This window comes from Columba livia, chromosome 4, assembly GCF_036013475.1.
Source record: "Columba livia isolate bColLiv1 breed racing homer chromosome 4, bColLiv1.pat.W.v2, whole genome shotgun sequence".
Classification (NCBI taxonomy): domain Eukaryota; kingdom Metazoa; phylum Chordata; class Aves; order Columbiformes; family Columbidae; genus Columba; species Columba livia.
In genome coordinates, this window is record NC_088605.1 from 70037135 (window position 1) to 70060231 (window position 23097).

The window sequence follows — 23097 nt, forward strand, 5'->3', positions numbered from 1 at the left end:
CTAAGAGCTCCACAATCTGACAACAAGACTTGTTCTTGCTTTACAGCAGCATAACCCCCGTCTGATCTGGGGGAGGAATCGCAGCAGCCTGACCAAATGACATTTAGTAGTTTCACAAGCCCAGAGCCCTCTGCGGTGCAGGATAAAGCCCGTGTCAAACGGTTTGGAAAAGAGCCTACAGTATATGGCAGTAAGGCCGGCTTGTAGCGCTGATCTGTTGCAAGTATTTGCTAGCTTGTTTGCACTTCAGTGAGGTGGATTTGTACAAATTTCCTTTTTCTCCTGAGCCCGAGTTGGATTTTCTAAGAGGCTGGCACTTGAAAAGGATTCCTGGAGCCGGGCACGCACAACTCCGCTTGTGCCGCTCAACAATGGAGGAATCCCCCTCTCTAGGCACCTGTAAACTGACACTGCAAACCAGCCATTCGAAATGCTCATGAACAGGCCATATATTTAAGCACAGAGCATCGCCTAATCTATTTTTTTCCTCCCCTTCTTCCTTTAATAGATTGGAGCACAAAAGCCTGAGAGAGGGTGACCTACCAAACAAAAGGGCCTTTGAGTTCCTAGGAAAAGTAGACTTGGAGGAGGATGGAAGGAATCCAAGTGGCCCTATTATTTCCACTTGCACTAATTAGACATTTTTCTGTCAGCTATTGAGCACTGCTGAGAGGCCAAACTCACTGAATTCATTTCTAAAGTGTTTACAGAAGTTTGCATCTGTTTGTGTCTCTTCAGGAGGAAAATAAGCACTTCAATAGCATTGTGGAAAATCTAAACGAAGCATCCTATTCTGAAGGGCTTGGCAGTCTTGCAGCTGCATAACTTAACTCTCTGCTCAATGCTGAAACCTCTTGTGTCCCTCTCCAAAACCAAATGGACACAAAATGTAGAAAAGTCAAGCCAGGGAGAGAAACTTGGCTTTTTTTTTAAAAAAAAAAAAAAAAAGGCAGGGCTGCATGCTGTGTGGCACACAGAAACATGGTTCGATGTCAGCCTTTGCATTTATGTCCCCCTGTTCTGAGCTGTACACCGAGAAATTAATACCCGCTCCTTTTATTCACTGCCAACTCGTGTGGCTGTAGAATTCCTCAGCACCTACAGCTAGTGTACCGTCCTGCTGGGCACACACACGAACACGCACAAAGACACTTGCCTCGCCACTCTTAAATGAAACACACGGCTCCCTGTCACCCAGCCCAGACCCAGGGAAACTCTATTGACTTCAAAGATGTCTCAGCCTACCCCAACACAATCAGAAACTCGGCGCCGCTTGCCGCATACAGACACTTTGTTCTGCATAGCAGGCTAGTGCCATAAACAGATTTACTCACTTTCTTTATCACTTTAAAGCCTATGTAGATGCATTGCGAGAGAGAGAGAGAGAGAGGTATGCACGCACTTTGTTTTCACATCTGTGTCCATGATGTGAAATGCATATGTCTAATTGAGTTTATGACACAAAGGGAGCCTCACGGCTGGGAAGTGGAATCAGGTGGTGACAGAATTAAATTTGCACGAGATTTCTATACATGGACCATTGGGGAAAATGCAAAACAGCCTTTAGTGAAGGGTTTTTCCTTAATGGCGATGAGTGGGAGGGTGTGCTGTTTGCATGGTTTCCTGCATTAGTGGGTTAGCTCCTCCTCACGCTGGGGCTGAAGTTTGGGTCCCAGCTTTGGGTTCAAAGCCACGATGCCTCCTTTGCATGGACAATGGGGGCCGCCCCCAAGAGAGGGGAGAAGCTCAGAACCGGGGCCATCTGGCACTAGAACTGGCAGGAAAGCGTCAAAGGGAAATTATTGGTGCATAGTAAATGAGGATGAGGAGGAGGGGAAGAAAATAGGGGAAAATCTTTATGTGGCAGCTGATGTAAGAGGAATTACAAGCCCAAATAAATGAAATATTGATTTAATCCACTCTCTCTGCCCTCTTTATAAAGCGAGGATCCCATAGGCAAATCTCCCCCAGCCCAGCCTGCAGGCTTGGGAGGGCCCCTTTTGGGAAAACGCCTCTGCAAACAGTGAGGTTAGAAATCAGGGGCAGGAATAATTTCATTTCCAGAGTCCACAGTTTTGCAGACACTCTGGATTCCCGTGTTTGCTTATATCCATTCACCTCAGACTATTTCTCTCTTTTTTTTTTTTGTTTGTGGCTGAGCTTTAAAATCTTAGAAGAATCCCCAAGAGAAGTCAACAAAGACATTCTAATTCTGCGCACAGGGCAGGAGTGTCAGTAGCACATACTTCCAGGTACTCTATTTCTCTCCCAAGAGCTGTTCCTAGTTAGCACTTCACTGAACCCTAACAAATTGCCCGGTTTTCTTCTCCCCTACATTCGTTCCCTGTCAGATTAAACACAGAGTCACAACACCAATGGATCTGGCTGAAGTCTCACCCTTTTACCCCACGCACTGTTTGCAAAGCCCGTCTTTCCAAGAGACCAAAGCTGCTGTCACCTCACGGGACTTCTCTATCAATCTCTGCCTTTCAGCTGGCAATCAGAGCCCACTCAGCGAATAACAATGAATTAAGCCTCCTACCACCTCTGCGATGGGCAGAAGAAAGCAGGTCCGTGATGTGCAGATGGATACACTTGAAACACGGGACAGTCAAGTCACACAGCAAATAGCTGCAGACTGAGGAATAAGAAACTTCTGGACACTTTCCCCTCTGCTCAGAGCAGCAGAGAACCCTATTTAATGGCTTGAGCTTCTGAAGCTGTTAATTAGCTCAAGTTATTCATCCTGAAGGCAAAGGGTGTTTATTCAATGACAGCAGCATTAGGTCCATTATTAGCAGCTCAAAACACCACAGAATCAGTCAGGTTTTTTTTACAACCGACCACATCTTGCTTCACAAACTGAGAAAGTACTAGAGTGAGAATGACCCCCACTTCTATAAATAGCTCATTTTTTTTTTGCAATTTAACTTGCCACTGATTTAATTTTACTATTACTGGTATGTTCCACATGCCGCCCTTGGCTTCTGCTCTCTGCGGGACATTGCCATCTGCAGGGAGCAGAGCTCCAGCAGCCCAGTGCCCGGATTGTCCCTTGGACAGGACCAGCTCCCGTGCTGCAGCCCCATCCCTTGCAGGGCATGGACCCACAGCCATTGACACCCAGCACAGAAGGCGCCATCCCTGCACAAGCTGCTGTTTGCATGCAGCTCTCAGAGCTGCTCATGGATAGAGGCAATGAAGGGCGTGCACCTACCTGTGAGGGAAAGTGGGACAACCACCTACGTGATGAACTTGAGAGGTCTCAGGAGGGCAGAAAGCAGCAGGTGGCTCAGGCTGCTGAACAGCAGCATTTCGGGGCAAGGGCAGAAGAACAACTCTACAAAGTGCGGAGGAAGCTCCTCGAGTGGGAGTTCCTATGGGCCTTGTTACCTGACAAGGCAGTAGGGATCTGGGGTAACCAGAGTCATCTGCAAGAGGGCCTCATTTTTACTTCTTACTAAGGATAGACGCAGCAATAATTTTGTGGCACTGATTTGTCCTGCCGTGCTCAAGCTCTAGACTATAAACTATTGTGGTGATTCCCTGTGGTACATTAAAAGACTATGTTGAAGTATATATTTCAATACTCAAAAATAACTAAGTGCCAGTGACAGAACCACCCCTCTGAGAGGGCAGCATCAAGACTGCTAAATCAGCTAAAATTCCAGGAGTCTCTTTCCTAATTCTGTGTTCTCAAAACAGAAATCCATTTAAGAAGTAATTTAATTTGGAAGGAAAACACAACATAGCCATCTCAGTAATACATTTAAGGTATTTTCCAGGAAGAAAACACTTCACCAAGTTGCATTGGAGAACAGGAAACCCTACCTGTAAGCAAAGCGAACTGGTACCTCCACAAGCACCCAGGATCAGACTTCCCATTTTTAAATTCTGCTTCAGTTTTCCCACATAAGCAGTGGAAGACCAAGTGCTTTGCAGCACTACAGGCTGGCAGCATCAGGGCAGTCACCCTGCACAGCCGAAGCTCTTCTACTTTCATCCTGCAGTTTTGCCAGCAGTGCAGCATCCCCAGCCCTGGGCATCATAAGTGAAAATGAGACATCCGCCATCCTCCTGTGCTGACAGGACATCGGCTCTGATACTCCTCATTTACAAAGCGACAGAGATCATGCATTGTAAGGGAGACTGGGATGCCACCAGTTCCCTCTCATGCTGAATTCAGCTCACAGCCACAGCTGTCCTGTACGTCACCCTCCGTTCCACTAGGATCACCTAAGAAGAGCTCTTATGAGGCAGGTAGCAAAAGGTCAGCCTGAACAACTAGGATCCCAGAGCTACGATTTAGGGCTTTAATTCTCCTGTTACCACACCAACAGGTAGAAAGAGAAGAAAACTAAATCCTCAGGCCCTTCTTTAGTTCTCTTTCAAAAGCTCCCACCTCTCAAGTGCCACACAGATCTAAGGGCAGTTAGGGCAGGTCCCTCAGAATGGTTTCCCTAATGATAATCCACCAGCACATAATTAGCCAAAGCCCAGGCAAGGGCTGTGGGGACTCATTTTCTAGTTTTTCCAATATTCCCATTAACTCCAATGAGATTCTACGCCAGCAGGGCCAGGATCCACTTTTCCCTATGCATGGCAGGAAGCGCGGGGTCAGCCTGTGCAGCTCCCTGCAGTGGGTGCAGAGGTATCTGCAGGATCCCCGCTTTTGGGCAGCCCTGGTAGCACAGCACCAGCAGCACCCCTGGGATGAGGGCTCTCTGTGACCCACTGCACACGGCTGGAGACCTGACAGACACCTTTAATCCAGAGGCTGGCGTACCCCACAGATTTAATAACATTTTAATAATCCATTTAAACATTAACTGCAGATAATTTTCCTCAGTATCGTTCCACAGGCAAGCCCTTGGATGATGAAATATTTGAAGCTGGGACTTTCCTTTTGCGTTGTTACTGTACCTACCCCAGCAGACCCTGGTCCACGGCTGAATGCCTGAGCCTGGGTACAGGAACTATTGATAAATGCAATAAAACTAAAGTGAAGCCCTACATCATGGCAATAGCTTTGAAAACAGGTTCTGATCTTGCAAAAAATAATTAAAATATCAATGTTGCATGAATAATCCCACAAGACAACTACTTGTGTGCACAGAGTTGTCCTTCAATGAAACCCGCAATAGGGTTTGTGGGATCAAAGCCTACGTGTACATGGACATGTTGCCCTCTATTGGCTGGTAATTAACTGAGCGTAAGGACATTTCCATCCCTTCACACATGGGAGATCTGCAGGAAGGTTCACACCAGCAGCCTCTGTTTTGGAACTGCAGCCCCAGTCCTAACCCCACAGAGCATTTGTTAGTTACAGAGATAAACTAATCCCTCCTTATTTATATTTGTCAACAAGGATCCTGTTACAATTGATTTTACTTTGATGATAAAAACAAAAATCCCAGTGTTTCCTAGTTTTTGCTTTGGATACAAATGTTGGTTATTGCTCTTCAAGCCTTAGTGCAGATTCCCACTAGAGGAGTGTTCAGGCTGGGAGGGAGGGCTGCAGGATGGGCCTGGTTTGCTACCCAGTGGCAGTGAACCTGCTAGGAAAATGTGGCAAACAGTATGTTGAACTTGTTGAATTGAGGTGTCCTTTGCCTTACTTGGTGAACACCTGGCAGGGAAAACAAAAATTAAAACCATACCGCCCCAAGAAACCCAAAATACCCCATCTTCTATAAGATGTAAAGATTTTTTAAGAACAACCAGAAGTGCTGATTTGCCTCGGGGATTACAATAAATCCATTGCCTCAAAATCCCTAGGGAGGTTCAGTAATTTCATATAGCACAGAAAGAAGAGGAAAAACAATATGTTTGCATCCACTGCCAGAATCTGCTGCAGCAGCAGCGCAACTCCCATTGAACTGAGGCTGCAGTAGGGGAGTACCAAGGAAAGCCTGGCTGGCTGCTTCCTACCACCCCCTGAGCTGTTTTTGCCATGTTTTCTTACTGCCTCAGTCAGCGTGTAGAAGTGATGAGCATCCCACAGCAGAGGTGAAGAAGAGTACTTTAAAACGATGCAGGTGCAGGTGGCTTTGCCTTCTTGACATGTTAAACTAGCATGCAGCCGCCAGCAATGGGTATCCCACTTTTTAAAGTGCAACACTAAGGCAAACCCTTGAAGCCAAAGCCTAATCCGCTTACTCACTGTGCTGGTCTCATGGAGCTTTTCAGCCTACTCACAGAGTAAAACATCCTCATGGTGAGCGCTGCTTGCCCGCTCGGCCTCCTCGTAACACTGCCAGTGTGTTATGGTAATGAGGTGCCTTTCATTCATGGATCTCAAAGCACTTTTTAAATATAATGAATTACGGTTTATGAGCTTATTGTAAGCATGGCAAATTAAAATAAACAGAGATGAAAAAATTTAAAGGTCTTTCCGAACAATAAATCGACAAAGACTTATTTTTTTTCCTTCAGGGAATTAAATTATCCTTCTGTGTCTCATGCCAAAAAAAAAAAAGAAGAAAAAAAAAGTTGTTCGGACTTTTATCTTTCCTCATCACACTGTAATCACTTCTCTTCAGCCTCATTTCCACCACCCCCCCAGCTTTTCATTCAAAGAACTGAAGCAGCCTTTGCTCTGCCTTGAAATTTTATTTAAAAAAAAAAAAAGGGAGGGTGGAAGGAATGCATGAAGGGGGAAAAAAATCCCTTTTCCTGAGTAATACTAATAATACAGGTCAAAATGTCAGTCTATCTACAATTAAATGGAAAACAAAAAAGGTTTTCCCTTTTTCCCATGGTACAATGGCACTGGAATATAAATTACCGATGAAGATGAAATAATACTTCAAAGCACATGGGGAAAGGCAGCACAATGTTTACAAAGTATTTTTAACTGCAGGATGAAACATTGAAGACAACGGTAACCAATGGACTTCAGGGGGTGTCGGTGAATAGTCTAAAACTAGCATGCGGTAGGATTTTAGGTCCCTATAGTCTATGACCCCACGATATGCTTTGTTTAACAAAGGCAGCTGCAGTTATCAACAGATGTTTCAGCAATAAATAATTGGTATCATCTCAGAAAAGATCCGTCTACCTGGGGAGAGGGCATAATGCTGCAAATACTGCTCTGCTATTACAGCCACATTAATCTCCCATCTAGCCAGGTCTCTCAGGGAGTTTACTGCAGGTGTTTATCCTGGGAGAGAGCAGACAAACGCTCCCAAGTTAGAGCGCTGTGTGGGGATTGTAAAGGAGGTCAACCTCTGCCATAAATTTCTGTCTAAGGCCACACACACCAAAGAGAAAAAGAAAATAAATACCCAAGCAGCAGCCGCTCCCTGCCTCCCCCCGCCTGCCCACCCCAAGCAAACTCAGGGTTCCCGTAATGTGGGATGCTGGCAATGGGATGCTGGGGCTGACACCTCGCAGCCCTGCAGTTGGCTTTTCTGAGCCTCTCATTGCTATTAAAACTAATCTTCATCCTCAAACAAAACCTGCTGGCCTTACTCGGGCAGGGCTCTCTCTGAAGCAGGTGAAATCTCCCTGCCACCTTGGAGTTAACAGCAGTTTTGCAGATGGATTTCAGTGGGGTCAGACTCTCCCTACCCCAGCCACCAGATTTTCAGGCCGAACTGCCCCTTCCCTTTAGGACTGGGATTGTGTTGGCTTCAGACATGCACCACTGTAAGCACAAAAACCCCCTCACAAACCTCATCTTTACTTCATGTCTGTTCTGCCAAAGGGATACTCGTTAGCCTAGAGACTAAGTTTACCACTGAAAAGGGAGTCCTCTGATTGCTACAAGTCATGTCTGACGCGCCTCCAAGAAAATCAGAAAAGCAAAAAGCACTCCACATTTCTTGCTGCTTTCTAATCTTCAAGCTCAAACTGATCACTACCTTACAGCAGGGGCACCAAGCTCATTTTCACTGGGGGCCCCATCAGCCTCACGATTGCCTTCAAAGGGCTGAATGTAGTTTCAGGACTGTATAGATGTAGGAGTAGTTACAAGTTGACACCCCTTCCTTAAAGGACAGGATTCCCATGCACCATTTGGATCCTGCAACTCCTACATAGCTAAGTACCCTTTAATCACAGGAGAAGTTGCATTAAATTCTTCTCTTTCCTGCTTAGATTTTGGCCAGCTTTAGTCCCCACAGGGATCCTGTCAAGTAATTTTCTTGAAAAAAAGGAAAAACAGGTGATGAATTGTGCAAGCCCTACTAAAGTGAATAAACCTCCCTGCCTCCTAGCAGCACCGAATTAAACAAGGAACATCACTCTCTTCAAACTCATGGTTTTTGTAAAACTTCATGTAAACATTTGTATTTTAATTTTTATTATAATGCTGGCTCTTCAGGGAAGAGGTAAACATTGTCTTAGTGGAAACAGACCCAGAACTGCCCTGTGAAGCCAGAGGAACTGAAAAACCAAGCACCCAAACTAACGTGGGTTGACCACAAAAGTGGGTAGAAACAGCATAAAAAGTCATTGCTGCATACTTCAATGGACAGGGTTGTTGTTCTGCAGGGTGCCCAATACATAGACAATCCCTATATGTTTCTGGGATCACTTCCAGACAAGACAGAGCCAGCGCTCTCTGCTCTGTGATGTCTTTGTCATTGCTATCTAGGCACTTTTTTCCTTGCACAGCAGCAGCCAAATGCCCAGACATACTCAAAACTTCACCATTTGAATCAATTTCATCTTCTCTGTGTCAGGAAACCACGTAAAACTGCAAGTACCAGCAAGACCTCGAACCAACAGCCTTGTGTGGCCATGAGCTACGTAGCCAATGGACCAGAAGCCTAACAGTGAGGCAGAACTGCCCCTGATCTTACACCCTTGGGGTCACACAGCAGTGGAGAGCAGGACCTTCCTCTCCTTTGAAGAAGCAGTGGTGACATAGAGATGAGCTGTCTCACAAGGAGGAGGAAACCAGGATTCGCACGTGTTGCTTCAGAGCAACTTCAATGAAAAAAATCTGAAAGCAAAAGTAACCTTCGGGTCCTTCTCTTGTCTGGGGACCAAAACAGATAAAAGCCACAGCTCTACTTTGGCCCTTAGACCTTTGTTAGCAGCCCCTTCCCAACACAGACTTGCTCACCTCTGCTTGCCAGGCAGCTCCTCACCTGCTGCAGTTACAGTGCAGAAAAACAAGCCCCTGAACCCACAGGGGCTTTGCACACCCTCAGATAACCTCAGCGGGACATTTTATGCAACAGGTGTGTTGAACTTCATACCAGCAAATGAGGGAGCCTCACGCTGATCATATCTTGCAGGTTTGTTTTGTCTTCTGGGCCTACATCTTGTTTGTATTGCCACCTCTCCGGCACAAAGGGCCACTTCATTTCCTTTGCCTCCTCCAGAAGGGTCCTCAAGTCCTCGGGAAGCAAAGCTGAAAAGATCAAAGTACATGTAAAGGTATTGCAGTCTGTTCAGCTGTATTGTTACACAGAGCACCCACCCTGCAAACAAGCATACATTCCCTCCCGCCCCCACCGGACCTTCTCCCAGTTGCTGCCAGCTCTTAGCCCTTGCCACCAGCCTTTTCAGGAGGGAAGGTGAGCTGGCCTGTCATCCGTCACCCTTGGCTGCTTTGCCCTGCAGGTAAATGGCAGCCATCAGCCATTAAAAAGGTTTTTAGGAGGAAGTCCCGCCGGCTGGTGGCTCTGGGCGTGAAGAGCTCCTCCAGAGAGAAAGGACAGAACCCATTTCCCCCGTCAGAGCAAATGGGGCCAACAGCACAGGAAACTTGTCTCCCTTGCTCAGGACTGCCTTTAAGATCTTGCTTGCGGCAGTGGCACAGCCAGCTTGAAAAGCCACATCCAAACTGAGAGAGAAACCCTGACCATATACAGCAATTAGACAAAGATCTAAAGGGTTGTAATGAATAATGAGCACAGACCCTTGAGAGTAATTGACTGACAATTCATTAAAAATGCTGCTGGCTTGAGTTATTCAACCTACTCTTACAGTAGCAACCATAAACTACAGGACACACCTTCCCTCAGCACAAGAGAGCCCACTGCTATAGCAAGACAAAATCGTTTCAGCCACACACATGGGAACCACCATTAACACTGCAGTGCCCACGAATGCATGGCAGATACCAGCTGAAGCCTTTTGATGAGATTCACTGGTCGAGGCTGATGCAACTTCCTTGAAGCCAGCTTAGCCAAGTAATTCACAGCAGCTGAGGAACTTGAGCTTCTGCATTTCTCTTGCAGTTTGCAACAGAAGTTAAAAATAAGTTAAAAGGACAAGGTGTCCCTACATGCTCCTACCAACAGGCACAGCCAGCATGGAGCTGCACAGAAAGCCCAGTCCTCATACCTTTCACCTGAGGATTCCCAAATCCTACCCAAAGCACAGCTTACCTCCCAACTGGAAAGACCAAGCACAGAGGAGTCAAAAGACAGACTTTTTTGATGAGGGTAAAGTATTCTTGTCCTACTCAAAGTGCAACAAGAGGGAACTACCTCAAGTTGAAACAGGGAAGGTTTAGATTTGATATTAGGGAAAATTTCCTCATGGAGAGGGTTGTCAAGCACTGGAACAGGCTGCCTAGGGAAGTGGTTGAGTCATTGTCCCTGGAAGTGTTTAAAAGATGTGTAAATGAGGTTCTTGGGGACATGGTTTAGAGGTGGACTTGGCAGTGCTAGGTTAATGGTTGGACTCGATAATCTTAAAGGTACTTTCCAACCTAAACAATTCTATGATTCCACGATTCTACTCCCAGCTCCCAGGCACTGAGCCTGGGCTGACCTGTCCCTACTCCTTCCTCAGCCTGGCCCTTTGCCTCTTCAGTTGGATCTCTGACCTGACCCCACTAAGGATGTCACTGCTAGTAGGAGAACACAGCTAGAGATCTGGGCCCAGATTTGTCCCTTTCTTTCAGCTGCAGCCCACATTCATTCTCCCTGAAACAGCAGTGAAACTACAGCCTGAGTGTGTGCTGTGCTAACCACTCAGCCAGGCAGCCCCTTTGGCCAATAAAAGTGGATTAACAGGGATTATTGACCAGATGGGGTTAATGGTGATCATCAGCTGCAGATCTAGCTCCTTCTGGCCATTAATCCTCAGGAAAAACCTGCTCAGAGACCATCATTGCTTTAACAGAGCAATGCAATAAATGTATTACTACATATTTTTTAATCAATACTCTATGGATGACTGTAGAAAATGCACTACCTAAAAATTCGATGTCATGATCATATTACTGTGTGCTTTTCCTGGGAAAAAGTGGGAAGTCATATATTGAGGGCCCTTTTCCAAAAGTCATCTTTAAAACTATATCACTTTATCCAGCCCAAGTTTACTCACTTGTTGCTGCAACTCTGGACACGCTTCCCATTGCACATCACAGCTTCACAAGTTTCCCTGCCCTTCTGAAATGGTGTCTAGAGAGGCTCAGACCTCTGCAAGTGCCAAGGTGGCCAAGGGGCAGGGCTGGAAGGGAGCAAGCAACCACCCCCACACTTCTCATGGCTCCCACTGCAAAATCAGCACATGAGCAGGGACACCCACCGCATCACAAGGAGCACAAAATGAGGAGTGGAGGGATTTATCCCCTATGTAGAATGGTCAGAAGGATGTTAGTACTCAAAGAATAGAGCTTCCCAAGATCCTCCCTAAAGAAAAATGGGGAGTGCCTGAAGGGAGTCACAGCACATACCACTGTAATGTTTACCCATATGATCCCATAGGACTGGCTTTTGGGGGAGAATTTAGAGAAACAGAAATGGGATGCTTACACAGGCAGCCTTTCTGTCTCCTCCTCTACCACCTTATTCAGTCTTTCCCACACAAACTCACGCTTACTTAAATAATGTTAAACCAAGAAAAAGTAATAGTGTCAGTAACTACGGAAATAGTGGCATAACACAGATGTTAGCATTCTCTCTAAAGCATAAAAGGTATTACTGCTGTTCTCTTGTTTTCTGTGTTATCCTTAGTTAAACCTCAATCCTCCTACTTGATGCACTGAAGAACAAAGAACATGGCCAAATTCTTTCATATTGAACTTTGCTTTTTTTATAGAGGCATCTCCAGCAGTCACTACTGCTGAGCTGGTTAGAAAAGGAAACCAGTGTAACCTTTTCAGAAGGACTTGGTGATCTAGGAACCTTCAGACATCTTTGGGGTTGGACATTCATGTAAGCCTAGCATGATGCCACTTCCAGCCTGGCTCCAGATCTAGTTGTCACCGCATGGAAATAAACACAGTTAGCGTGTAAATGACCATGGGATTATGTTGAATTGCAAGAACGTCCACTAGAACCACACAAACCAGTTAGGGAGTTAGTGTGAACATCCACTAGAACCACACAAACCAGTTAGGGAGCTAGCATGAACATCCACTAGATTGGAGCTAGTGTGAACACACTCCTGTAGATTTTGCCTAAAATCCATCTCCAAGGACAAGAATTTACTCTTGTAATAGACAGTGAATTTATATTGCCTGTGTGAGAACAGCTGATTTGAACGGGCTCAGAAGTTGATTTGAATGATTTCTAGCCTGCAAAAAGAGAAATCCAGACCCATCTAACACCCATTCTGCCCCCTCAAATAAAGCAAGATAAGGATTTGCTCCTCCTCGCCCCTCTACCCCCCCATTTATGTGTATCTGGCTTTCAGTTCCTCCTGCGCCCGATCTGAGCAAGCCGGGGTGAACAAAGGCAGCGCCGGGAGGAGGGGGGTGAAGAACCCCCCCTTGCTTTGGAAGGAGGGGGGTGAAGACCTCCCCCCCCCGCTTTGGGAGGGTCCCCCAGCCCGCCCGCGCCGCCAGAAGTGACCCTGGGATAATGTCGCTATTCTGCGGGAGGCACATGTGGACCCGCCGCTCGGCACCGCTGCCTCCGAACCACCTGCCAGAGGAAAAGGGGCTCTCCGGAGCCCAGAGACACCGGCCTGCGAGGAGCCTTCCCGGGCTGGGAGCCCCAGCGGTTATTAATGTCGCTGTCACCGCCCCGCTGCTGGGCTCTTTTTCTTTCTGCTTCCAGGCAGCTGAGAGGAACAGGTCCCTCGGAAAAGCCTGAGCCCTTCACTTCGGGCTCTGATCGCCCATTTCCTGAAGCAGTTTACCTGAAGGACCATGTCTAATTGAGTGATTATAAGGGCACTGATTTACCTTATCTGGAACTAAACTGATTATTTCTTATACTTTGTGGTATTTAATAGGAGAAAAGGAGGGAGGAGGATGAGGGGAAAAAAGCGCTACCTGATTAGGAGTTCAAGAGCCTATTCTAAAGAGTCATAATAAAGCTTAAAAGAATTTGTGGTGAAAAAACAAAGTGCCCTTTGTTGAAAACAAGAAAAGAAGAGAAAAATCTTCCAGTATCCATAACAGAAACCTATACACCACCCTCCACCGCAAACAGACTTAGGTGCTTCAGAAAAAGGCAGCTGACCTCCCAGCAAGAACAAGGATGTTCAGAAAAACATATTCTCAACGGCTCCGCGCTCTGAGACAAACAAAGGATTTTAAAGATCAAATTAACATTATGGCCGAGTCATTCATGCAAACCAAACCCAAACATTATTAACACTAAACCGAAAAAACAGACAGTACTACAAAAGTGTAATGCAAAGGAAAATCTGTACATGGCTAGATTATTTTTTTCCTGATGCCCTTATTTTTTTTCCACCAGAAATTTCATCTTCCTGCTTTACTATATTCTTCTTCTGTATTTCCTGAAGTTATTTTTCTGTGTGGCACAAAGGAATACATAACCTCCCTGCCCTGTACCAAAAAGGTCTAATTCAAACAAGTCCAGCAATTCAAATATGGCTTTTATTTTATGAATAAAAAAGCTGTGGCAATTAAGTTATGTAGCCCTCTGGAAGTCTGAATCTAGAGAAAACCAAACTGAGTGTATTACGCCCTTTTGTGATTGACATGAACGAATTTTGGGATTTCCACTGGAATTAAGAAACAAGCAATTTTTTTACAAACCACTGTCAAAGTACCACAGCGATACCTAAATAAATGCTGTTTTCCAGCATGTAACGCCAGCATTAAAACAAATGAAGAACCCTTCTATCACAGCTCTCACTAAATACTGCTTCCTCTCCTGGTTATTTATTCCAGCCATTAGCCCACATGGATTTTCTTTTCAGGAGGGATATTGCAAGATTTTTTTTCTTTGGACACCACTTATAGAGGTCACGCACATTTTACAAGATAAAGATTCAGGCAATGAGCTCTTTAATATATTAGGAGAAGCTGACAAACAGAAAAGGCCCTCCCCCAGTTCCTATGAAAGAAGAGGAAATATGTGCCCTTATTCAGAAGTTGTATCCTTTTTTTCTTTTTTCTTTTTTTTTTTTTTTTTAATAACTGAAATTTATGTGCATCAGCAAACTTTCAGGCATTGTTCTTCCCAAACTGAACTGTTCCTTGCAGCCTCATGTTTACTGAAGCCTAAAATTAGAACTGACAGCAATTCACTGCAACAAAGTGGGCTTCTTTCCCTGCCTGCCTGTAGCCCGCATCCCATTCATGGCCTCGAAATCCAGGCATCTCTTGACACTCATCTGCCAGGAGAATAAAAATAGGGCAGGGCTCAGGACTGGCCGCTGCTGCCGTGGTCCTGCCGGCTCTCCTGGGGACCTCACCTTGGCACCGCCGGTATTCTCGCTCGTCTTCCTCGCATGTGTCAGCCTTGGCCGACAGGAGCGCATCCAGAGCCCACTTGCACTCCTGCAGCAGCGTGGCCACGGCGTTTTGATTATTCATGAAGGCTGATCCCACTCGGCTGTGAATTGGATGTCCCCGGGTGCACAGTGATCAATTACTTAAGAGAAGACACGGATTCTAAATGAAAAGGATCCCTTCAAGGCTGAGGTACCTGGTGAACAAAAGAGGGGGAAAATGATTAACTAAAGTATCATCAATTATCTGAAAGGCTCAAGCAGGGAGAAATAATAGGGGAAATACATGAAAATACATGACAGCCTCGGAGGACTTTATTAGAGGAGTGTGTGAAATTACTGCAGGGTCTTGGCGACAAACTGTGCAAGGCAAACATCTCTGAGGTGCCAGGGAGAAAAGACACGCTTTTCAATGGAGCTGTGAAAGCCCAAGCAGGGAAGTGACTAGCCAGGGTGTGCCGAAGCGCCTTGCATCTGGGAGGCTCAGGCTGTCGTACACTGTGAGCCGGGACTGAATGGCAGACCCACGTGTGCTCTGAGCTTGCGGAGGATGCTGTGTATGTTTCCCAAACACTGGAGGAAACCACAAGGCCATCTCTTTTACCCTGGGGCACGGGAGCATATCACTCTCTCCCCTCACATTATCCCCACTCCAGCCATGCAACATGGTGTCCTACCAATATTTGCTTGAGGTAGTCAAGTAAAAATGGTCTTTGAAGGAGTCCGCCTGAATTAATGGTCCTTTTGCTGATGATGTAGCATGTATCAGGAGCTAACCTAGCACAAAGTCACAGGCCTGCAGGACAAGTGCTGGCATTGATCAGAGTTCCCCCAGCTTTGTGACATACAGAAGGGACTGGGGCTTTTGATAGTCTTAATGAAATGCATGAGGCTTGTTTTTGTCACAGACGGGTCTCTCACCATCAGAACAGCTGTCCGGAGCCCTTCCAAACATGATAACCACTTCTTCCCACCTCTCACACCGATGCCACACCACTGCCTCCCCTCCTTGCGCCTCTCCCCACCCTCAGGACGCGCTCCTGGCACAAGTTCTGCCAAACATCCTTCCAGGCAGGAGCCAGAAGCACCCACGGATCAGGGCTGAGGAGATCAGCTGGTAGCAGCCACATGCACGCTCTGGATACACTGCGGCTGCTGCAGAACAACTCGCACGTGATGTGCAAGGTACCAGCACCAAATCCTTTCCAGTAATCTTGGGGTGAAGCCCCTAGTAGCATAAGTCTGCCAGAATCTGCTTAGACTGCTTTTATCCAAGGCCAGCTCTCTGTACATCCCCCTGGCTGTGTGGCCTGCCATATCTTTTCTACTGCAAGTCCTTCAGGTGCTTGTGACATCGCCAATGGTGGTGTAGAGAAAAACCCAGGTATCCAGCTTGGCATCTGCCAAAACAAGCAAGCAGTTTTCAAAAACGAAGCATGGAAGAAACACTTATCCCCGCCCCCAGTTTGGTGATGGTCTTACTTAGAAAACTGCTCCCACAATTTCGAAGCAATGTGGTCAGAAACAGCCTCTATGAAAACACTTCTAGAACTGGGGAACTGTAAGACTCTGAAGGGGAAGAGGGAGTGCAAAGGAACACACATACAGGTACAGTTTGCTCTGCTGACTAGAAACAGCTTACATTTTAGCAAATAAATTTCCAGACAATTTTTCCTTTCTATTGCAGCTGTGGGATCACTGGATCCCGGAGCTGGTGGCGGATAGCCTCTGTTTTCAACAGCACCAAGTAAGAGTGCGCGGCCAGATTGAAAAGCGGAGGGCAAAAGAGATGCACTCATGCGAAAGCAGAGAGGATCAGAGAGCCTGCCATGCAAGGGCAGGTGGAGCAGGGCAAAACATGGGATTCATCAGCAAAGAGCCTGGAGGCAGGAGCTAGTCAGTGAGGCTGTGGTTGACTTTGCAGACAAATGTCAAAGAAAGAAGAAATCGGGAGAGTAGCTGTAAAAGGGAGACTGAGAGCAGGAGCACAGGCATGTAAGAGCAATGGGAGAGCAGGGTGGACAAGCAAAAGATCAGCCAGATGCAGAGCCATGGATAAAAACATAGACAAGACTAAGACTGATGAAATGCTGCACATTTCCTAGCATCTGAGGCTTGGCTTTGTGATTGCAATGGTGTTTTGCTGCTGTAAACTCTTTCTGTGCAACCCACACCGTGGAGTACCTTGGCAGGGCTTCCTTCTATTGCAGCTCCACTCCAGAGCACAGCATGAAAGGTCCTGGCACCAAACTCAGCTGCAAAAGCAGACTGCAGTCTGCATTTTCTGGAGGGTACAAACCATCCTCTAGTAAGAACTAAGGAGTCTTAAGAATACAGCATCAGACTAAGATAGAGAGGAGGTAGCTTCAGTTCTTAGATCTGTTGTTGATGTCCTAGTGATGTCAAGTCACACACACTGTGCCTCATTTCTCCTTCCAGTGCCACATGTACAAGAGAGGAACAGAGAAACCAGCCAATATTTGGCCTGCGAGGCCTGTCAATGGACAGCTAGAAACCTTGGGTACTGTGAAGTCAAATTTGTCAGTGTCTGCAAGATGTTTGCTGTATGAATGAATAAAAACCCATATAGGGAAAAAAATGCTCAGAGGAACAGCACAGGTTTCATTGCCAGCCAACCATTTCATCAGCCAACCAACTCCATGCTCAGAAAGCTGTCCAAAAAGTTAACCCACCAGGAAAAACAATCAAATAAAATATACAATACAAGTCAGAGCTCTTCCAACAAGGGCAGATTAAAGTCTGCACTCAGGTTCAGTTCCCATCCCTCCAACAAAACACCGAGGTGAGATTTCTACTGTTTTCTTTGCCCTGTATATCTCTGCCCGAGTTGATATTTCTACCTTACTTTTCTCCAATGACTTTTGTATTAGAAATGCCTTCCTAAGAGAGGATTTAGCAATGTTTTCCAAAAGTGGGTGCACATCAGTATCAACACAGTCCAAGAACACAACTACTAAGCATGTCAAAGTCAAAAGAAGGCCATGATTGCAGAATTTATAGCTGAAGGCCTCTCCTAGTACTTCACCCCATCTTGGTACAGGACATCAAGAAATAAAGCAGAAGAAAAACTTATCAAGTGTTCTCCATCTTTTTTAATCTCCAACTAACAGCAAGCAGGACTGTCCCATGCAGGGCACTGTCCCACAGGGTTTGAGCCACGTGAGCGTACCTGGGTGCTGTAGTCATCCCCCACATGGCAAAGGGATAGACCAGGCACAGGGCCCATTTAGGGGCTCCTGTCAGGAGCAAAAGGAGACAAGACCAGACACAGGCTGTAGATGCAGCTACAGTGTGGTCCAAAGTCCTACCCCAGCAGGAGATGGGGTGGAAGAGTGGTACCCTATGATGTAGGTCAGGCCAAGACTGAGTGCCCTCGGCTGAGCTTGGGGCCTTGGGAGAGCCTGGTGAGGACAATGAAGACTCTCTGAGCCCTGACCCTTCATCATTCCACAGGGACAGGTGGGACCTGGGGGAACAGAGGCTGGACAGCACCATCTGGTTTGACTCAGTACAACACATCATCATGACAGTGGCACAGTGGATACAGCAGAGCAGAGGCACCCTGGCAGGATGTCAATGCCTGCCACAGAATAAACAGTGTTCATCACCGTGTGAGTTACAGATTATTTTTTTCCAGTGGTAGCTCACAAAGAAAAGGCAAATAATGCTCCCAGGGCTGAATTGTCAGCACCAAAGATCATTCTAAAAAAAGATCACCAAATTGATGGGATGTGCTCAGTGCACAAGGACCTAGTCCACATCCTACTTCACACACCCCCCCTCTCCCTAAACACCTCCAGGTTGGCAAGGACAAACATCTGAACCTGGTGACAACACTCAAAAAGCACAATATTGGGAAAGGCAGAGCCCTCTCCCACCCTGCAAGGCCCAGAAAAGCTGATCCAGGTGGATCCAGCTGGATGGTTATCCATCAGTGAAAACAAAAGCAGCCCTCTCTGCTATAACCACAGTAAAACATCTATGCTACTGTTGCTTGCTCTGTTAACTACACTGACATCTGCTAATTGATTTATCTGATTACACAGCCCCATGCGAATGAGTGTGTGGCTGTCCCGTGAGTACCTCCCAAGTTGGGATGAAGCATCCCTGCCATCTGGCCCTGACTCCATTCCTTTGTGAGACTGATTTCTCAAAAATCGTATTTTCTAGGGAGTCCTCTCTAGTAACCACGAAACACATACACATGGATCTTAGATCCACTGTGATCATTGGCCTGCATGAGCGGAGGAGATGATTTCAAGAGTGTGCAGAAGTGTGTTGGAGGAAGCCTCCATTCGACAGCCACCTTGTGGCCCTGGTAAATGCACGTTCACAAACACAACTTTCTGTGAGGATGAACTAAAGCAAACAAGTGCTGGGACACCTGCCTTTATAAAAAGATCCCATAGCATTAAGAGCATTCAAGGGAGCTTACAGACATGCTCCAACTTTCTATCTATGTTGCAGTTAAAAGACCAAAACTAGTCTTTAAGCCCAGCTGGTGGAAAGGCTGGAGGGCTGCAGTGCTGCAGCCGGGAAGATCACGTTGGGTCTCTACTGTAAGCAGGAGGGCCCCGTGGCTTTGTGAGCCACACAGACCGCGAGCCTCACAAAGAACTGATGGGGCTTAGCAGGGAAGCTTAAATTAGTGGAGAAGTACAGCACTTGCCTTCCTAGGATTGTAAAGATTTAACTCACCGGGAAACTGCCAGATGTATAGCAGTGATACATGAATAACAGCAAGCGAGAATTTTTTCTCCAAGTACATTTTTCCAAAGAAGTGAATAAACAGCAAGGACACTTGGAGTAAAAAATAATGATTTACAACAGCGATGATAACAAAGTGCTGGAATCATATAGGAAAGTGCAATAAACTGTACATTAGTACTTCGAAGGAAAATAGCCTTTTGAGACCCATTACTAGGGGCAATGACTTGCATCATAAAATCAACTTAAAATGCACCAAAGAGCTTTAAACTATAACAGCACCCTTTACACAGATGCCACTTTGTAAGTTGTGTTTTGTGACAGCTGTAGCATTGAATGACAGCTGGGACGCGAAAATAACGGAGCACGCAGCTTACGGACTTGGGGCAAATGCAGGACCTGAGACTAAAGCCAAACAGCAGAACCAGCACAAAATCCTCAAGGTCTTTGGGACCCTCTCAATGCTTACTAATTAGCTTTCTTAACGTGCTATTAAATCCTAACAAACAGCATTTTAAGGGGGCTGGAATTTTGAAGTGATAAAAATTGCAGCTTGATACGTTGCAAAATTGTCTAGACAAAAATGTTTTCTGAGGACACACCAACAAATGCTGTAGCTACCACCTTCAAAAGACATAATGAAGACAATTTCGCATCAGATTGAGGATTTAAGCATCTTCCAGTGACAGTAAAGCTCCTTTACTCCGGCTTTTGGCACAGTGTGTTTTTCAATGGTCGATGTAATTGTTAAGAGACTTTAAAACAGAAATCATGAAAAAAAAAGAAATCTGTGCCATTTCTGTTTGGAGTCTGCATCAAAATAACTTCTTTCATCAAATATGATGAAAAAATTTTACAAAGGTCTCCGGGGGAGAGAAAGTATATTTCTGTGGTTGTCCTCTAATCAGGGTTCAGAACAAGAGGGAGGGAGGGAGGAATTGGGTGGGCTACAGTGAAATGATCTCTTTAATAACAAACGGGCCATACTGTGACATTTCAGAGCCCTTGGGCTAGAAGACCAAAAGATCTGTCAAGAGAAAGGAATTTTAAGTCCTACTGTGGATAGAAGGGGGCCTGGGAGTCAATCTAGTCAGTTTAAGACTGCAATCAGCTTTGGAGGCTTTAAGAAAAGATGTAGTTGCTGCATTCAAACCTCAAATACGGCAAGCATAACAAGCATTGGTTTCTCAGACAACATAATTTAGGGAATTTTCCACAGCATTATGGTCCTGAAACACAAATTAGAGATCAACAGACCTTTTCTCTCTGAAAATATATTATCCTAATTTTCATCTTATTCAGGCTACCCTCCAGTTCCACAGAGACTAATGAAGAGGAAGCAAAGACCTGATGAGTTCCATGTGGAGACTACATTTATGGATTAATCCCAACAGGGAGCAAATAAACCTTATTCCCAGAGCTCTCGGTTGGGACTCGACACAATCAATCGAGGAATGGATAGTTATTTATGACTGAGGCTGTTTTGACTTTCAAATAAACATTTTAATTATTTTAAGTGCTACACTGGAACTTAGAATCTGAGCCCTGTTTTCGTTTTGATGCCTTGCTCTCCTCCCTCCTAGTCCCAAACCACTCCAGTCATTATGATACCGTGCAAATGATACTGATTTTCATGCCTGTAACATTTGAAAGCAATTGCCAAGGCAAAATCTACTGGCCAGACAAACTGGGGAAAAGGAAGGAGGAAAAGGGAGGAGGATTGCTCTGAGTGGAGGCGCTATAAATGAAAGGAGCACCCTCAAACTATTTTGGGCCTAAAGAAGCAGAGATGCCCAACTCTGAAACCCCCTTGTGATCTTGTTGGCATACCCTGATCCATCTTTGTGTGGTATTTTTTCTCTGCTGGCCTTTACAAGCAATTTTAATACTAAAATATTTGAGAGTGTTTCTTTTTAACAGCTATTTTTCAGTTTGAGTATCTGTACCACTTGCACTTCCAGCTTTTCCCTCTGGTGTAATTCAACTGGCTTTCCTGTACACTTCAGCCATACAACACCACAAGGTGGGACAGCATTTTTTGGGGATGCTGAGGTAGGAATCCTCGCCTCTGACAATGTGAAATCCAACTTCATTGTTCTAATCAAGTAATTAACTGCCCAACATGAAGACTGCACACAACAGCTCGTGGTGTACCGTGGCTTATCAACATGTACCTTCACTGGGGCCAATGAAGCCACACTGATTTTTGAAAGATCTTTTTAAGCTGGCGTAGTCTCTTGGTTAAATAAGAGGGATGGGGTAAAATCATGACCCACAGGCAGTGCTGGACCTGTTCTAGCTGCATACCCTCCCAGGCCTGATCATGTTATGATCTCATCTTCACTCTACAAGTGCATATTATGACATTTTGGATCCCCTTGCTTTCTGTATGTAGACTGAAACAACTGCAAAAGATTGTCACTAGAAGAGCTATTGAGCAGTGAGGCTGGTTATTTTTCCTTCAGTAGGTAACAGGGAGCATGCACATTGTATAACACCTTTGGCTGAGCCTTCTGGAGTGCTTCCCATTGCATGTGTCAAAAACAACAGGCTCAACTCTATTTTCAGATTTTGCAGCTCGAGGGGAAAAAAAGAAAAGAAAAAAAAAAAAGAAAACATGCTTATGTTGCTTTAGCAAAGGTTTCAGTGATTGAATTAATATCACTTTCCACAGAAAGCAAATTCAGTTTCCTGACTATTTCAATGCGCACATGCTTGTGTTTTCCTAGAGCATTTACCTTTCTTTGCAGCACCCAGGGGCTTTACCACATGAAAGATAAAAGATGGGTTAAGGGGAGGGGGGGGAAAAAAAAATCGATTTGCTAAGGGCTTGCTTTTTTTATTTATTTAGTTTACTTCTCCGGCTTAAAGATTAGATGTTTTCTTTTGGTAAAGCTGGATATACCAACCGGCATTGGCTGTATTAAAATAAGGAAGAACCTCAATCAAAAAGCCTCTCCTAAGGCAAGCTTTCTTGTTAATATGCACCAACATGAAAGGCTTTCTTTTCATCCTATACAACTACAGTGTGTGTAAATTGCAGGGGGCTCATTGGCATAAATCTTGGCTGTGACCTCTGAGGTAAACTGGATTTACATTACTTTCTGACAAGAATTAAATGAAGGCCTTGTGGATATATGAACAGCCTTCTAGACTGCAACAGATGGGCATGAATGTGCTCCCTAGGCAAACTATCAGTGACATCTGTGTCCTCCAAATTCTGGTGGTCTCAGCCAATTAGCAGGCAAAAGGAGAAAAAAGAAAAAAGGAGAAAAACCAGGCAGGCTCTGCAGAGCTACCCCAGCCAGTGTTGAAGCCCAAGTGTTTCTGTTTAGAAATGGGATCAAGAGCAGCCTCCAGCAGCAAGGAGGCGGTTAGCTGGCTGGGTATAATACGTTACAGAAAAAAGCCAAAGTAATTAGGTAGAGCAGATATTAATATTTATACAGAACAAGTCCCAGCCTCATCTAAGCCTGCGTGAGGCTGGTGTAATGGGCTGCCGTGGTGGATTTACACTGTTTTGTCAGAACTAAAAAGCAGAGGAGGGGCCAAAGTGAAGCCTGGTGCCTGACACAGCTAAGGCAGGTGTTGCAAAAGCCCAGCTCTAGATGCACATTCAAACCTCCAGCACAGCCCAGTCTCCCTACAGCAGTGTGAACCAGGCACCTGAGCAGGAATGCTGCTCCTTTGGCGGATGGGCTCAGGTAAGCAACGCCCTCAATGGCCATGGCACCTGCCTGGTCCAAA

The 23097-nt window shown here is 45.6% G+C and overlaps 1 protein-coding gene across 10 annotated transcripts in view; it reads right to left on the reverse strand.

The window, feature by feature from the left end:
• ALPK1 (alpha kinase 1) overlaps positions 1 to 23097 on the reverse strand; it is a 53309-nt gene that overhangs the window by 18413 nt on the left and 11799 nt on the right. For all 10 annotated transcript variants that reach the window (XM_065062294.1, XM_065062295.1, XM_005515246.3 and 7 more), the window contains 2 exons: positions 14587 to 14819; positions 9210 to 9364 (listed from right to left, as the gene is read on the reverse strand). In XM_065062294.1, the coding sequence (XP_064918366.1) occupies positions 9210 to 9364; positions 14587 to 14707 (276 nt within the window). In that variant the 5' untranslated portion in view covers positions 14708 to 14819. The remainder of the gene's footprint in view (positions 1 to 9209; positions 9365 to 14586; positions 14820 to 23097) is intronic.